Source organism: Choloepus didactylus, chromosome 27, assembly GCF_015220235.1.
Source record: "Choloepus didactylus isolate mChoDid1 chromosome 27, mChoDid1.pri, whole genome shotgun sequence".
NCBI classification, from domain to species: Eukaryota; Metazoa; Chordata; class Mammalia; order Pilosa; family Megalonychidae; genus Choloepus; species Choloepus didactylus.
In genome coordinates, this window is record NC_051333.1 from 1,278,358 (window position 1) to 1,296,346 (window position 17,989).

At 41.7% G+C, this 17,989-nt stretch overlaps 1 protein-coding gene across 3 annotated transcripts in view; it reads right to left on the minus strand.

Moving 5' to 3' along the window:
- Nucleotides 1-279: 279 nt before the first annotated feature.
- Nucleotides 280-17,989, minus strand: part of LOC119520940 (zinc finger protein 805) — a 603,985-nt gene continuing 586,275 nt past the window's right edge. Inside the window, exons 2-4 of one of the 3 annotated variants that reach the window (XM_037818817.1) lie at nucleotides 15,926-16,052; nucleotides 10,107-10,202; nucleotides 280-5,181 (exon numbers count right to left, since the gene is read on the minus strand). In XM_037818817.1, coding sequence (XP_037674745.1) covers nucleotides 3,551-5,181; nucleotides 10,107-10,202; nucleotides 15,926-16,052 — 1,854 coding nt within the window. In that variant the 3' untranslated portion in view covers nucleotides 280-3,550. Of the gene's footprint in view, nucleotides 5,182-10,106; nucleotides 10,203-15,925; nucleotides 16,053-17,989 lie in introns of those variants that run through there. The other 2 variants (XM_037818818.1, XM_037818816.1) reach the window with 2 other exon arrangements.

Sequence of the window (17,989 nt, forward strand, 5' to 3'; positions counted from 1 at the left end):
AAAATTAAGTCATCATTCAATATGGTGTTCAATGTATGAAGAGTAAATTATATTAAAAGACTGGGGAGCATAAAGAGACCAAATGAGAGTAATGTTTCTACATATAAAGTGCTAAATGTTGATACCAGTAGACAGTGATAAATTAAGTATGTATGTTGTAATGCCTACAGTGGCCACCAAAAAAAAAAAAAAAAAAAAAAATACAAAGAGATATACACAATAACATTATATATGTCTTTATCAAAATGAATTCTAAAAAAAAGATAAAGTAACACACAGGAAGGCAAAAGAACAAAACAAACAAAAATAGAGGAACAAGAGACAGAGGAACAAACAAAACATACCAATAAATATTTAAATGCAAATAGCTAAATATACCAAGTAAAAGGCAGAAATTTTCAGAATGGATAAAAACTATGACCTGAATGCATTCTGTTAATAAGAAATTTACTACAAATATAAAGATATAGGTAGACTGAAAATAAAAGGATGTAAAAAGATAAACCATGCACATATTTTTTAAAAATGCAGAAGTGGCTATGTTAATACCATATACCTGGAGTATACTTCAGAAGCCAAGAAATTGAACAGGAGCAAAGAGATACATTATCTAATCATTAAAGGGTCAACACACCAAGAAGACACAGCAGTCCGAAATGTGTATGCACCAAACAACAGAGCTTTGAAATAAGTGAAGCAAAAATTGATAGAAATAAAAGGAGGAATAGACAATTCCACAATTATAGCTGGGGACTTCAACACCCCTCTCTCAGTAACTGATAGAAATACTAAACAGAAATCATCAAGGATATAGAAAATCTGAGTAACACCATCAACCACGAGGCTCTCATAGACATTTATAGAAGACTCTACCCAACAACAGCAGAATATAATTTCTTTTCAAACAGCCATGGAACAGTCAACAAGAGAGATCATATCCTGCGTCATAAAACAAACCTCAAAAAACGCAAACATTTTGAAATCATAGAGTACGTGATCAGATCAAACAGGAAACAGACTAGAAATCAAAAACAGAAGGATTATAGGAAATAATGCAAACACTTGGAAATTAAAGAACATATTTCTAAATAATCCATGGGCCAGAGAAGAAGTCTAAAAAGGAATGAAGAAATATTTAGAACTGAATGAAAATGTAATTAAAACATGTAAACATGTCAGAGATGGAGCTAAAATAGTGCTTAAGAGTTAAATTTATAGCATTAAATGCTTACATTAGAAAAGAAAAAAAAAATAAAAAATCTAAGCATTCATTTCAAGAAACTAGAAAGAGCAAAATAAAACCAAAGCAAGTAGAAGAGCAGAAATTAATGAAACTGAGAACAGAAATGGTCAATAAAATTGGTTACTCTCTAAGAACATGGATGAAAATAAAAAGATGACATACTTCAAATATCAGGAATAAAATGGGATACACACACACACATGCACACACACACTCATCCTTGCTGCCATCAAAAGGATACTAAGGGAATATTTCAAACAATTCTATGAAATTAAATTAGAAAATTTAGATGAAATCGAACAATTCCTCAGAAAAGGACAAACCATCAAACTTCACTGAATTTGAAATGGATAGTCTGAACAGTTCTATACCTATTAAATAAAATAGATAGTAAAAAAGCATCCACAAGAGAAATTTCCAGCCTCAAATGGTTTCACTGGAGGATTCTACCAAACGTTAAAAGAAGTAACACCAATACTACACAGCACTACACAATCTCTTCCAGAAAACGGAAGAGGCAATAACACTTCCCAGCTCACATTGGTAGGTCAGTATTACCCACACACCAAACCTAGAAAAAGGGAATAAAAAGCAAACAAAAAAAAACTATAGGCCAATATTGCTCATGAATTTAGACAAAAACTTGCTCAACAAAATGCTAGCAAATGGAATATCATAACATATAAAAAGAAATATACCCCACAACCAAATGGGGCTTTATTCAAAGGATAAAGGGCTGGTTCAATATTCAGAGCTCAATATAAGCCACCATGTCAACAGGCTACAGAAGTAAAACCACATGATCATATCAATTGATGGAGAAAATGCATTTCACAAAACTCAACACTCATTCATAACAGGAGTCTCGGTAAATTAGGAATAGAGGGAAACTGTATAAACTAAGAATGTCTATTTTAGAAACCTACAGCTAACATCATACTAAATGGTGAAAATCTGAATGTGTTCCTTCTAATATGAGGAACAAGGCAAAGATGTCCTTTGTCACTCACCCTTCCTATTCAACATCATACTGGAAGTCTTAGGTAGTGCATTAAGTCAGGAAAAGGAAATAAAGGATATATATACACTGGAAATGAAGAAACAAGACTGTCTCTATTTGCAGATGAAATGGTTTTCTACATCGAAAATACTGAAGATTCTATCAAAAGTGTCTAGACTGAATAACTGAGTTCAGCAAGGTTGTGAAATACAAAAATTAACTATACTTCTGCATACTACCAAAGAACATGTAGAAAGAGTTTTTAAAAATCAATACCACCTATAATCACTAAAAAAGAAGAAAACAAAACCTAGACATAAATCTAACAAAACTTGAACAGGATCTATATGCTAAAAATTAAAAAACACTAATAATGAACATTTAAACAAACTGAGACATATGTACGTAAATGGAAGATAACATAATAAAGTTGCCAATTCTTAGTAACTGACCTACACATGTAACTTAAATTCTATCAAAATCCAAGCAAGAATTTGCTATAAACAGACCACCTTATTCTAAAATTTATATGAAAAATCAAAGGAACTAGAGATGCTTAAATCAGTTTTAAATAAGAATAAAGAGGAATCACTTTAACCAGTTTTAAGATTTACCAATTAGCTACAATAACCAAGAAAACAAATTGATCAGAATCAAGAGTGTGGATGTTAGGTGTTTTAAACCATATGAAGGGTTTATTTCTTAAAAATCAAGGCCTTAAACAGTCTTAACTGGTGCAATAAAATGTGCCCATTTATATGTTTATCCTTATTTCCATATATATGAGTTTCAAGCATTCAAATTTCTCACAAAAGATTTACGTTCCTTGAGTGTAGAGACAAAGTTGTGGAACAAAGAAGGCTTTCAATAAATGTTTTTGGACCGGCACCCAACTATCTAACTCTCCTGACAGTGGACAGCAGTGAACATGTATGTACACACAGACACAAAGCACATGAAGAGGTGAGGGCCTTTGCCTCTGAAACACTTCCCTCCCCCAAGTAAAATACGGAATCAATAACAAACTGTCATAGATTTGACTAGGAAGTTTAGGAAAAAAAGCTGAATTTGAATTTCTTTTACTTTTCTATATCTCCTCAACTTCCAATTCATTTAAAGAAATTCCTGAGATAATGTTGCAACATAGACTAAAGAGAAAGATGTGGTTGAAAGTTGTCCTATGCGTAAAATAACCAACGGGTCTCTATCCTGGATGAATTCTCAGATGTAGAAAAGGGCTCTAGGGTGGGTCCGTTTGTAATATGACTCTTCAGGTGAAAAATGATGATTTGCTACAGAACCTTTTCTCACAGGGAAGACACTTGCGTAGTCTCTCTTTGATATGAATGATCAGATGCCGAGTAAGATGCTTCTTCTGGCCAAAGATTTTCCTTAGTGGTTACATTCAAAAAGTCACTCCCTAGTAGGAATTGCTGGAAGTTGACTGAGGTTTGTCCATTTGTGAAAGGTCTCCCCACATCTGTTACACTGATAGGATTTCTCCCAGCATGACTCCTTTGGTGCTGAGTGAGGGATGCGCTGCGACTAAAGGCCTTTCCACATTCACTACACTCATAGGGCTTCTCTCCGGTGTGGATGACAGAGTGTCGAATGAGATTTGTGCTCCAGCAAAAGGTTTTTCCACACTTGATGCATTCATAAGGTTTCTCACCAGTGTGAATCCGCTGGTGCCTTGTGAGGCCTGACCTGCGGCTGAAGGCCTTCCCACACTCAATGCACTCATATGGCTTCTCTCCTGTGTGGATGCTGTAGTGTCGGATGAGGTCTGCCCGATTGCTAAAGGCTTTCCCACATTCTTTACACTCAAATGGTTTTTCTCCAGTATGGGCCCTTTTATGCAAGATAAAAGTGGAGCAATGGGTGAAGGCCTTTCCACATTCACTACACACATAGGGCTTCTCCCCAGTGTGAATCCGCTGGTGCCTCTTGAGGTATGACCTGTGATTGAAGGCCTTCCCACACTCCATGCACTCAAAGGGCTTCTCCCCAGTGTGGATAATGTAGTGATGTATGAGGGCTGCGCTCTCACAGAAGGCTTTCCCACATTCACTGCATTCATAGGGCTTTTCACCAGTGTGAGTTTGCTGGTGCCACATGAGGTACGACCTGTGCTTGAAGGCCTTGCCACACTCAAAGCACTCATAGGGATTCTCTCCACTGTGAATCATGTAGTGTCGAATGAAACCTGGCCTATCACGAAAGGCCTTCCCACATTCTTTGCACACGAAGGGCTTTTCTCCTGTGTGGCTCCGATTATGCAAGACAAAAGTAGAGCGGTGGGTGAAGGCCTTTCCACATTCACTGCACTTGTAAGGCTTCTCTCCAGTGTGAATCCGCTGGTGTTGTGTAAGGTGTGACCTGCGGTTGAAGGCCTTCCCGCATTCGATGCATTTATAGGGTTTCTCCCCAGTGTGGACCATGTGGTGTTGAAGGAGGTATGTGCTCTTACTAAAGGATTTCCCACACTCTGTGCATTCATAGGGCTTCACACCAGAATGAATCCGTTCATGTCGAACAAGGAGGCGTTTCTTGTTAAAAAGTTTCCCACATTCATTGCATTTATAGGAATTTTTCCCTTCGTGAATCATGGGATCTTTATCTGATCCATGGGAGTCATGGTTATGGAGAGCATCTCCTGGAGAAACTTGTTCCTGTACCACCTTTGAATATATACCGTCATATGTCCCCAAACCATTGTGTTTAGGGCTCATTTTCCTAGGGAGAGTCTCTTTCTGGAGGTCAATCCCTGGTCTCAAGTGTTCCTCCTGCATTTCTGATGGCTTCTCTTGATTCCTGGCTCGGCCCAACTGGAAGTCCCTTAAATTTCCCTGTGCTACTTGTTGATGGACAGAGGCTTCCTCAGACAAGAGCAGCTCAGAAGTGGTAGATTCTGAGGTCTTGGGTTGTCCTTCATCCCCTGAAAGAAATCCATTACACAAAGGTCCTTTTAGTGATGTCAACATATTAGTAACAAAATCACCACTTCAGTGAAAAAGTGATGAAAATAATGCCTCTCTGACTGTTATGTTTTAACATCTCTGAAACCCACATTTCCAATATCTATCTTTGCTGATCCTTGGGGACTTGATACCTTGAAAGGGAGACCCAGGGAAAGACTGGGACAGGTGAAAGAGTCTGGAGTGAACACACCTTCTCACTTCCTGAATAGGAATGAGTAGACAGAGTAATGATGACAGTGCATGTGGTAAGTTTGCTCTAATCTAGGACATCTCATGGTCCTAAGAGGACATCAGGAAGAAGAACTTAATGTAGCCCAGATGCATGATATAAAGAGATCAGAGGACAATTCCCAGAGGATGTGCCCCATGAGATAAGTCCTAATGAAGAGGTAGGAGGAGCCACAAAGAGAAAATGCAAGATGGGCATTATAGTATCAGGAGATGGACTGAACAAAGGCACAGAGATTTCAGGGCAATGAGAGGATGGTGTTGATGAGAATGCTGAGGGAGGCTTCAAAAGAGGGGAAGCTGATTCTGAAGATTCTCACTTGGATGACAATAGGAATTGCTAATACCTCTCCCAGAATGGGTTTGTGAGTCACAAGTGAGCAGGATCTGGGTGGACATATTGAGTATGAGGAATAGCCAGGTAAAAAGACCACCAAAATAGACATCAGCTAGATGGAAAAAATTACAACACTTTGCTTGAAGACATTAAAGATCTATATAAATGGAGTACTTAATAGTATAATGCTGACATTTCTACTCAAAACAGTATATGAATTCAGTGCAAATCCAAGTAAAATCTCAACTGGGTTTATCATGGAACTTGATTAGCTGACTCTAGAATTTATATGAAAGCACAAAGGGTCAAAAATATCCCCAATCCAGAATAAGGAGTGTGGCTGACCCTATCAGGTAATAGAATTATTACGAAATTATCGTATAGGCATCCAGCAGTATGGTACTGACATTGAGACAAGATAAATTGGCAATGAAAAAGAACAGAGAGCTTAGTAATAGAAGGCACAGCAGATGGGGAGTAAACGGAAAGACTACTGAGTAAAAAGAGCTAGAAAAATTGATTATCCACATGCAGAATGAATACAATTTCACTCCTAGTACACACTATACTGAAAATCAACCATAAGTTAATAAAGAATTAAATGAAAAATGCCAAATTTTAAAGCTTTTAGTATAAAATAAGCAAGAATATCTCTTTGATGTTTGAGAAAGCAGGGTTACTTATACAAGACACAAAATCATTAATTATGAAAAAAAATTTATAAGTCAGACTACATTAAAATAAGAAACTAATCAAAAGATAATTTAATGAGAGGGAAAAGACAAGGTTAAAAACTAGAAAAATAGTTTGCTAACTGAAAAAACAGGATCAGGAATACATAAATAATCCCTTTAAATGAAAAAAAAAAGAGAAGGGCAAATAGCTTAAAAAAAATAATAAAGACCAAGTATCATACAGGATATAAATCAATGGAACCCCTCATCTTTGCCTGGTGGAAACTTAAAATTACTATAGCCCCCTTTTGAAAACAATGGGAATTATAAAGTTGAACATTTGCATGCCTATAATCCTATAATTTCACTCCTAAAAACACTATCAAGAGGTGCTGCTACACACATGCAGGAGGACCCATATACATGAATGTTCATGGCATCATGGCAGCACCGTGAAAAATGTAAACAATTAAACACCCTGGGGTCTGGCTGTGATGCAATGGAATAGTGTACAGGAGAAAACAGTGAATGAATTACAGCCAACATCCATCATGAATCTTAGAAAATAATAATGAAATTTAAAATCCATATCCCAGAAAATACTATAATACATTCTTAAGACAGTAAAAACAAAGTAAAACTAAATAATACACTGTTTGAAAACTACTGCATTCACAAATAAAATGAAATGGGCAAATACTTGAAAGACACAAACTACCACACTGACAAGAAGAAATAAAAAATCTGATCTCTGAAGAGAAGCACCTCGGCCTCAAATTCCAGCAGCACCCCACACTAGGTCTGTGGCCTCTGGCAAAACACTCAAGTTCCATAAGCTTCCATTTCTTCTAAACCAAAGAGGTAAAAACAGAGCCATCCCTGCAGGACTGTTGTAAGGATGATACAGAATACCCAGGCCACTCCAGGGTATATCCTCAAAAGAAATGACAGCTTTTATCCACTATATAACAGGAAGGAGAAATAGCAGCTTTCTTCACAATATACAAAATCTGAAAACAATCCAAATATCCATCAGGAGGGGACTGAAACACAAACGGCATTTTTCACAGAAATGAGATACTAGACAGTACTGAAAATGAACAAAATCCACCTGTGTGCTAACCCATGAAAAATATTCTTGTAGGTATCAGAGCATACAGTGGGGGGTTTATTTATAGCCACTCATAAACAGTCAAAACTAACATATGGTGACAGGAGTCTAAAGAGAGGCTACCTTTGTAGAAGATGTAGACTATGAGGGGGCTTGAGGAGCATGCTAAGGTGCTGGAACTTTTCTATATATTGATTGAGATGGTAGTTTATACACATGCAAAAAGGTCACCAAGCCGGTAACTTCAGATTTGTGCACATAACAGCATGTAGGTTATACCTCAGTAAAATAGTAAAGGAAAATAATAGTAAAAGGGAGGTCTGGAATGCAAGTATAGACACGGAATGAGACAACTCCTGAAAGAAGCTTGGCTGTTACTTGTTAAATCGTACTTTGAAAGTTATCACATTAAGTTATTTCACAATAAGGAAATAACTGAAATTGTGGAACTGTAACCCATAACATTGTTTGAAATTTTCTAGCTACTTGTTAAATTGTACTTTGAAAGTTATCACTTTTCTGTATGTTATATTTCACAATAAAAAAAAAAAGCTTGGCTATACAGGGAGAGTATAGTCAATGTCAGTGTGAGGCCACAACCATCGCATGAGCATTTTTTATTTATTTTATTTCCTCCAAGTAGAAGAAACTTGAGAATATTTTTATGCTGAGTAGACAAAAGATGAAGTTACAGAAGAGGCAGAAAATAAGTGAAGGGACTTCCTGCCAAATGTGCAGTCTAGACTCTGGGGCAGGAATTAGCCATGGCCAAAGGCCCAGCCCTCTTCCATGGAGAGGAGAAGAAAAGCTGCATATACGACAGTCTGAGATAACTGTGTTAAGGGTTGAGGTTCAAGCAATACTTGGAGGTAGACTTTATTTTCGGTATGAACATATGCTGACACATTAGCAGCCAGGGAAGGGATGATTGTCTGCAACAAGGTCTGACTGCGTGGGGGAGCTTGTGCAGGACAAAGAGCTGACCAAAGTCACAGAGCAGATGTGGGGAGACCAGTGATGACTCTGATAACACCCAGGCAAACGATGAGAGAACATGGATTAAGACCACGAGATGAGATGTGATGGAGGCGGCAAACGTGATGGATTCAAGAAATGTGCATGATATAAAATGGGTAGGATTTGGAGATGGCTGGATGTAGAACTGGTGGAGACGGAGGTACTAAAGAGTTTCCTGAGGATGTTATCTTGTCTTCTAACCTTCTCAGAAGGCAGGACCATTCACAGAAACTTGGGAAGTGGGAGGAGAGACAAGATCATGGATTTCTCCTTAGGCCCAAAGAGTTTACAGTTTCAAGAGGAGACATGGGATTAAGAAGGGGGTGAAGATCTTGCACAGGCTCTGAGGACTGAAGTGAGGCTATACAGCGACACTCAGCAGCACCAGTGAGGAGACAGCATGAACCTGAGGTGGCATCAATCATACGCATGATGACCCCAGTGTCTTCAGCACAACAGATATGGGGCAGAAAAGGATAAATGTCATCTTGAATTTTTACAAAATAGGTGAGGCAGGAAGACAAGGGTCAAAGGATGGCTTTTGAGTGTCTGACTGACACTCAGCAGGATGGGTGGACAAGCAGGGAAAGGGTAGGATGCAGAATATAGTTGGAGAGAGTAATTGGGAGAGGAAGAAAGACCCCTTTTTTCCCCTCAGAGTACAGAAGGCAAGGTGAAATACTCATTATGATGAATAGGACATGAATACTAATAGCAAACTTGCTGAGCCAGTTTCTGTGGGCCAGGACTGTCAAAGCAGATTCATCCATCATCTGATCACACCCTCAAATAATCCATTTTTCAGAGTAGACTGGGTGTAGTAGACTGAGATGTTCAGCAAATCATCTGCTCTTCTCCTTGGCCACACCAACCAATCACATGTACCCAGGTTGCAAGGGTGACCAGATACCTAGTTAGGAGGATGTGAATTGAATCAACGTGTGGAAGTGGGTGTCTGGTTCCTTCCTCTTGTTTCCCCTCTGCCGGCTAGAGGATGACAGGACAAACTTAAAGCCACGTGTTGACAACAGAAGGCATATGGTCTCTGAATAACTGTAGTATACAGACTCTCACTGACCTACTTTTTACTTTTCTTAAGTTTCTTAGATTTTCTTAGATTTGTATGCTGAACCATGGATATTTTGGAGTTTATTTGTTACAGCGGCCAGCTGTATATAAATTAGCCTAAGTTATATAAAAGTAACAATTACATGATGTAACTTCCTTAGGATTACAAGGCTACTGGGAGGCAAAGCCAAGTTTTAAACCCAAGCAGTTAAAAGTCCAGAGCCTGATCTTACCTAATACACCCCAGGCCTCCCAAAGAGAATGAAGAGTATAACGGCAGGAGTGGGGGGTGGGCATAGGGGATGGAGGAACCACACATCAAAGAGCTCCCTGGCTCCCAGGCCCCAGAGAGGTAACAAGAAACTTCCCAAGGGGTTCCAAGGCCAGCAGTCTCTTGTGGTCTGAAAGCTGCAGAGCGCCCCACCAGTCTGGAACTTAGCTGCCTACCTGCACAGGTGGTTTCGAAGAGGTCTTTCTCCACCGTCCATAGCTCCTGTCCATGCTCCAGTTGACAGACCAGCTCTGGTTTGGGAACAGGACATCCTGTTAATGGAGAAAGAAGGAGGACATAGGGATTTTGGTGAGGAGAAACAAAGTCTCTCAATCTAGTTTAGGACTTCAGGATGGGGACCAGACATCAGAATGAAGCTGCTCCCACCCACACAAACAAAATGCTAACCTGTGACCAGGAAACCAAGGGCACAAAAACCATCCATTGACACCACCCTACAAAATCTCCACACTATTCAGTAAGCCAGGGAAAATGATCCTGCTCCTCTTAGAAGGTGTTTTCTAATTAATCCAAGTGACTGTGTCTCAACCTCCCTGTGAATCAGAACCATCTGGGGCTGTCTGGTTCCAATCTCTGGGGAAGAGGCCTGGACATCAGTAGACTTTAGAATTCCCCAGGTGATTCTGGACCCCAGGGAGAGTTGAAAAGCACTGGTCCCCATTATCTTGCAAAGGGCATCTCCCAGTCACTAGCAGTCCCAAGTAGGGCCGTGACTTAAGCCCACCACTCTCTGTGAAGAGAAAGCCTTTACTCCAGGAGGGGTGAACGAGACGACTGGCACCTATCGCCCTGAAGCACCCTGGGACTCCTGTGAGGGGACCCACCCAAGGACGCAGACCACGGAGCAGCAGCAGCAAAGAAAGAGAGAAGTGCACCGGCACTCCCCAACCTGGAGGCGGCCCTGCCTCTCAGCTTTCTGTTAGGTAAGATAATAAACTGCATGAGCTTTTTATGAGGTAAGACGATGTGATAAATTTCCTTCAGGGTGAAATATGTGTTTGCAGCATATGTATGTGTGGGGAGCTGGGAGGGATAAAAGATACGAGAATTCTGTAGAGACGTCAATGGCAGAGGTACCAGGACCCAAGAGGCATAATGGGCAGATCTTGACATGTGGTCCAAGATTCATTCAGTCAACACTAAGCCAAGATTCAGTAATGCCTTCTGTGTGCCCAGCATTCAGCTCCGTAACGGGGCACTGAGACAGCGAATGAAACCTTCCTGTTGTTGTTTGGAGTCATGCTCTGCCTGCTACTTGGAACGCTGTGCTCTCCCCTACCTCGCTCTACCTACCTAACCCTAACTCAAACTTCACTTCCTACAAAGACTTCTCAACTCTCACTCCCAAGTAAAGGTAGTTAGTAAGTTTGCCATGCTGCCACAGACTTTTTTTTTTTTTATTTTTATTGCGATTGTTCAGATACAATTATCCAAAGATCCAAAGTGTACAATCACTTGCCCCTGGGTACCCTCATACAGCTGTGCATCCATCACACTTAATTTTTGTTCAATCTTTAGAAACTCTTCATTACTCCAGACAAGAAATAAAGTGAAAGATGAAAAAAGAAAAAAAGAAAAGGAAACTCTAAACCTCCCCTATCCCTAACCAACCCCCCTCAATTGTTGACTCGTAGTATTGATATAGTACATTTGTTACTGTTTATGAAAAAATGTTGAAATACTACTAACTGTAGTATATAGTTTGTAATAGGTATATACTTCTTCCCTATATGCCCCTCTATTATTAACTTCTAATTGTATTGTCATACATTTGTTCTGGTTCATGGAAGTGATTTCTAGTATTTGTACAGTTGATCATGGACATTGCCCACCATAGGATTCAGTTTTATACATTCCCATCTTTTGACCTCCAACTTTCCTTCTGGTGACATATATGACTCTGAGCTTCCCCTTTCCACCTCATTCACACACCATTCGGCACTGTTAGTTATTCTCACATCTTGCTACCAACACCCCGTTCATTTCCAAACATTTAAGTTCACCCTAATTGAACATTCTGCTCATACTAAGCAACCGCTCCCCATTCTTAAGCCTCGTCTTATATCTTGGTACCTTATATTTCATGTCTATGAGTTTACATATTATAATTAGTTCCTATAAGTGAGACCCTGCCATAATTGTCCTTATGTGTCTGGCTTATTTCACTCAGTATATTGCCCTCGAGGTTTTGTCATCAACCCATTTTTTTTTAATACGGTTTTGTTCACTCACCATACATTCCATCCCAAGTAAATAATTGATCGTTCTCTGCATGGTCATACACTTATGTGTTCACCACCTTCACCACTATCTATATAAGGGCATCTACATTTCTTCCACAAGGCAGGAGGGAGAGTCAAAGAAGGTAGAGAGGAAAAAGAAAGAGGAAAAAAAAATGACAGCTAGGAAGCAGCAAAAGGAAAAATAACCTTAAATCAAAGTAGAATAAAGAATCAGACAATACCACCAATGTCAAGTGTCTAACATGCCTCCCCTATCCCCCCCTCTTATCTGCATTCACCTTGGTATATCACCTTTGTTACATTAAAGGAAGCATAATACAATGATTCTATTAGTTACAGTCTCTAGTTTATGCTGATTGCATCCCTCCCCCAATGCCTCCCCATTTTTAACACCTTGCAAGGTTGACATTTGCTTGTTCTCCCTCGTAAAAGAACGTATTTGTACATTTTATCACAATTGTTGAACACTCTATTTCACCAAGTATGTGTCATCACTGATTTAAGTCCTTTTTCAGATTCGAATCAAAATTCTATATTGTTCTTCCTGTAGGCGCTACATCTAGTTTGGGATCTCCTCACAGCATCCCAGGAAGTACATCCTGTGAGAGGCAACATTTTAAGGATGAAGTAACGGAGGCTCAGGCAGTCACCGGGATTGCTGAAGGGCACACGACAGGTGAATGGCTGCGCCAAGAGAGGAACCCAGGTATGGCCATCTCTGGCACCTGCACTCTTCAGCCACAGAGCCACACAACACTGCTCCAGAAAGGGCCACGTCCAAGCAGGAGGCAGATCACAACAGTCGAGATGATCGAATACCAGCAGGCACACAGCCAGGTGTCACCAGGCTCTGGCCTGAGCCCTTTCATACATAAGCCATTTCCTCTCACAACAGCTCTGTGAAGCACACACTTTAGTATCCTTTTGTGCCCATGAGCACACCAGGGCACAGAGAGCTTCAGTAACTTGTCCATGTCCCCACGGCTCATAAACTGAAGAGCTAGGATTGAGCGCCAGGCAGTCTGGCTCCAGACCCTGGTCTCCTGAGAGCCACACTAAGGAGGAATCCTCCTGCTTGGGGACAGAAGCCTTGGGCAAAGCGGACCACAGAGGTTGAGTGGCACTGGTCAGAAGGATGGAATCTTTAAGAAACAAGGACAGAGGGGGATGGATGTGGTGATTCCCAGATCTTGCATTTACGTGAAGAGCCACTAAAAAGTTAAAAAATTGGGAATCCTAGAGTGATTTGGACAAAAATGGACATTTACACAAATGCCAAATATTGTGTAGTCTCATACATTCCACATAAGAAAAGACTTTTACCACCAAAAAGTACAGAGGACTGTGTCTCAACATAAAGGTATGTTTTTTAAATTAAATGACTTAAACTTTATGAGGGACTCACTGCTAGAGCCGTATTTTCCTTACTTTGCCAAGAACAGGGATGTTGTGAGCATGAAAGGAATGAAGCATGAACAGTGCCTGGAACAGATCTGACATGAAGTCAGTGCTCAGGGGATGTTAGATGTGATCATTATTAATTGCTTTTCTTTAAAGTTACCCACTTCTTGTTTTTCTTAAATTTCTTCAAAAGGAAATCTCATATTGCTCCGGCAAATGGTAAAACCAGACTCGGCTGCCCTCATGGAAGGTTACCATGAAGTTGTAACAATTAAATCAAAACAATTTTATGAAATCCCAACATGCTCATGCAGCCTGCTCAGGGCTATGAGCCTGAGACTGCCCTCTCAGTTGAAAAGGGAACTTACCAGCAGTTGGGGAGTGAGGAAGAGTTAGCAGTAAACCCAGACTTCTTCTGAACAACAATCAGGAGAGAGGAAAGAGAAGGGAAAAAGGAATGGCTTCTTCAAGGGACCCCCAATGCCAGGTGATAAAGTACCTGTGTGCCTTCTGAAGTAAGGTTTCTTAACCTTGCTACAACTGACATTTTGGTCCAGATAGTATTTGTTGTGGGGCTTTTCTGTGCATCATTAAAAGGTTGTTTAGCAGCATCCCTGGCCCTACCCATTGGACGCCAGCAGAATACCCACCCCAGATACAACAATCAAACATCTCTCCAGACATTACTAAATGTCCCCCAGGAGAAGGAGGCTTAGAATGATATAAATAAGGGATAGGAGAGAGCAAGTTTAGTTGAGGATAGGACCTACATGAGATCTGGTGCTCAGAACCCAGCAGGGTAAGAAAAGTAGTGATTGTGCCGAGAAGGGACCAGCCGTGTAAAACACTGAAATGCTCCAAGAACACTGCCCAGGCAGAGAGAACAGCAAGGAGAGAGGCTCGAGGTGAGTGTGTGCTTGGGGAACCAGCCAGAAGCCCAGCATGCCTGGACAGAGTGAGCTCAGAAAGCAATGTGAAATGTGACTGAAGAGGCTGGCAGGGCCAGATGGAGGACTTTTTGTTTAAAAAATGTCTTTATAAAATATATAAATCTATTGAATTTTGCTAACTTTGCTTTATCTCATCTCACTAAAACAGAACAAAACTCCAGTTCTCTAAAAATAGGTGTGTCTTACCCTAAGCAGAGTTTAGTGAATCGCTCTGGACTTCTAACCCTCATTTCTCCTCAAAGAATAGTCTAAGATGGTTGTTATCCTCAAGCAGAGAATCATGTCATCTAGGGTTTATCAATCTTGCCACTACTGACTGAGTAAATTTTTGATGGTGGTGGCGGCAGTTGTCCAGTGCATTGTAGGATGTTTAAAAGCATCTCTGGATTCTACTCACTAGATGTCAGTACCAGCCCCTCTTAGGTGTAACAATCAAAAATGTTTCCAGACATTGCCAAATGCTTCCTGGGAGGCAAATCTGCCAATTGCTAAAAGCACTGTTTTAACATATTTCTCCTACTGGTTAAGGATCATGGTCCCTGGCCTTAGGAAACAAGAGATGATCATGAAGGCACAAAAGAATAAAGAAGCCACATTTCCGAGACATGGTTGTTTAGAACACTACCAAGTAGCACTGACAACAAATGCCTCCAGGGGGGCCTGCCTGACTGACCCCCTTCTTGAAAAATAACCCATCACCCACAGTCCCAGGCTTGGTCATTCAGATCCCTCTCCAGAATTGGAATAAGGACCTCAGGTTGAGGCTAGCCTGTGCTGGGCACTGGGATGAGAAGTCAGGGGAAGTATGGGCTCAGGTGGCCACTTCCTGCTTCATGGACACCCCTGTAGTGGCCAACTGCAGAGAAAGAAAGAGGCAGAGAAGTACAGATGAGGAATTTGGGAGCCACAGAGAGCAAGAACTGGGATGGCCACTCCCTGTTGCAAACTTGGCCCAGCAAAAAATGCTGTACTGAAAGGACAGTGATATGAGGAGACCCACAGAGGGAAGTGAAAACAAGAGACTCAGAAGCCAGGACATAACCATGGTTCTTCTCAGCTCCTGACATCACTCCCTCATGGGGCCCAGCTGGAATGCCTGCCCCTGCAATCTGAGAGACACCCCCATTTTCCTCTAACACATTCTTCCCCTTTAGCTGAGCCAAAGGTGAACCACGCTCTTGCCCTAAGAAACACAGGAAGAGGAGAGACCAAAAATGACCAAAGCTTTGGGGAGGAGGGAGGCAGGCTCCAGAAGCCTTCCTGACCAGCCAGACATGAAGGGTGGGACGAAGGAGGTAGTAGGTCTTCTGCACGGCGGAGTGAGAGGGTGGAACAAAGGAGGCTGTGGGTCTCCCACATGACAGAGTGGTGAGTTCTTACCCAGAGAGACAAGGAGCCCACAATTCTCCATCATCACCTCCTGGTATAGAGTCCTCTGGGTCAGGTCCAGCTGCCCCCACTCCTCCTGTGTGAAAGTCACAGCCACATCCTCGAAGGTCACAGACACCTGTAAAGTCAAACAGAGGTGGTAGCGTTTGCTGTGGGGCTGCTGGATGGGATCAGAGCCTATCACTCAGTCACTGGTAAAGGCTCAGAGGAAATCAAGCCCAAATAACCACACACCTCTGAGGACTGAGCACCAGGCTGGGCTCAAGGGGGAGGTAGCCACTGCTTTGAACAGAATATAACAGTGTAAGAGACAGAAGCCTCCTACGTGGGAGCCACTGGAGAACGACACAAGGACAATCCCACATGCAGTGTGAGAGGCAGACAGTAGACACTCTGAGACATCAGAGGAAAGGGGAAATAGCGCTAGTAAGGAAAATAATAATAGTAACAGCAGCAGCAGTTGAACCTCATGGATGCTCACTGTGTGCCTGCCCCATACTGAGGGTTTTTCATGTCATGTTAAAGAGACTAAAATTCCCAGCTCTGAAGTCAGACCCCTGGGGTTTGAATACAAACTCCTGAAGCTGACACTTGCCTGGTGTGCGACCTTGGAAATATCATTTCTAAGGCCCAATTTCTGGATCAATATGATACTAAGTTGTGAGAATTAAAGAGAAAATATCCAGGGCTTGGTGTGCTTTGGGATTTGTATTAACCCTCCCGCAACCCGTAAGGTAAGCACCACGATCATCTCCATGTCACAGTCAGTGATCTGGACGCAGGCAGGACTTGCACACAGCACAAGTCCCTCTGTCCAGGGTGTAATCATATAACTGCAACACTCCCCCATCACCAAAGCATATCCACAGTAACAAGGCTATGAAGCATTTCCACTAATTTTTGCTGTTAAATCCATTTCAGCCACTGCTGGAAATGTTTCTGTGAAATATTTCTGGGCAGAGGAGTGCAGACATCCTCACCGGTCTCACGGAGAGGCAATGAGGGGCACCACTTGCCTGGGGACTGGCAGGACATCAGCCTCTTTCCTTCCTAAGTCCTGACAGCACATATCCCTGAGGCCAGGAGACCTCAGTACCGGGGAACAGAGGGGCAGAGGATGATGCAGGCTATGGCCATGACAAGACAGGCCTCTGACTGTCCATAATGTTTCTACTGGCTGCAGGTGTGATGAACACGGAACAGAAAAGCTCATCATCTTGCCCTCCCAGGACGTGTCTTGCCAGATGAGGGCAAAGGGGAGGCAGAGTTATGACAACTGTAAGGCTCCTTGGGCTTCCTTAAATAACCAATATACCTTGTCTTTGCCACAGTTTCTTCTGCCTGGAATGTCCCCCACTAACCCCATACCCAGTGTCACCTGCTGGAAGTAAACCTCACAGTTTACTTTAGGTGTCACAACCACAGCTTCCTAGCCCACTGTTGGTAGAGGAGTGGGCAAAAACACAGGCTCTGGTGATCAAAATACTAGGTGTGAGTTTCTGCTACTTAATGCGTGACCTTGGGCAAGTAACTTAACTTCTCTGAGCCCTGAGTTCCTCTTACGTAAAACACTGATAATAATAAATACTAACTCTGAGAAGTTGAGAATTAAATGAAATATCACTATGATTGCTTGTTAGCCCACATGACAGACCCAACTAAGGCCAGGAATTATAGTTATTTTCTTATGATTGTTATTTTTCCTCTTTGCTCCCACAACATCCTGGAAAACCTCAATACAAAAGGCTTTTGTAATTTTACCAGGTTCCCTACACAAAAATGACAGCCCATGGGCAAGCAGGGCAAGGGGCAACTTTAGCCTGAATTGCCAGGTAAGGCCACTCCAAATGGGATGTGAAAGAGCAGCCCCCCAGAGTCCCGGAGACAGCTTCCAGGTAAAGGGCAAAGGCTGGGAGATGAAAGAGAACTTAGCATGGTCAAATGGGGGTGCCTGAAGAGCAATGGGCAAGGGAAGAATGGAAGGAGATAAGCTCGGAGATGGTGGGCCAGGGCCGATCGGAATTAGATTTACTCTAAGTAAGATGGGAGCTCCTG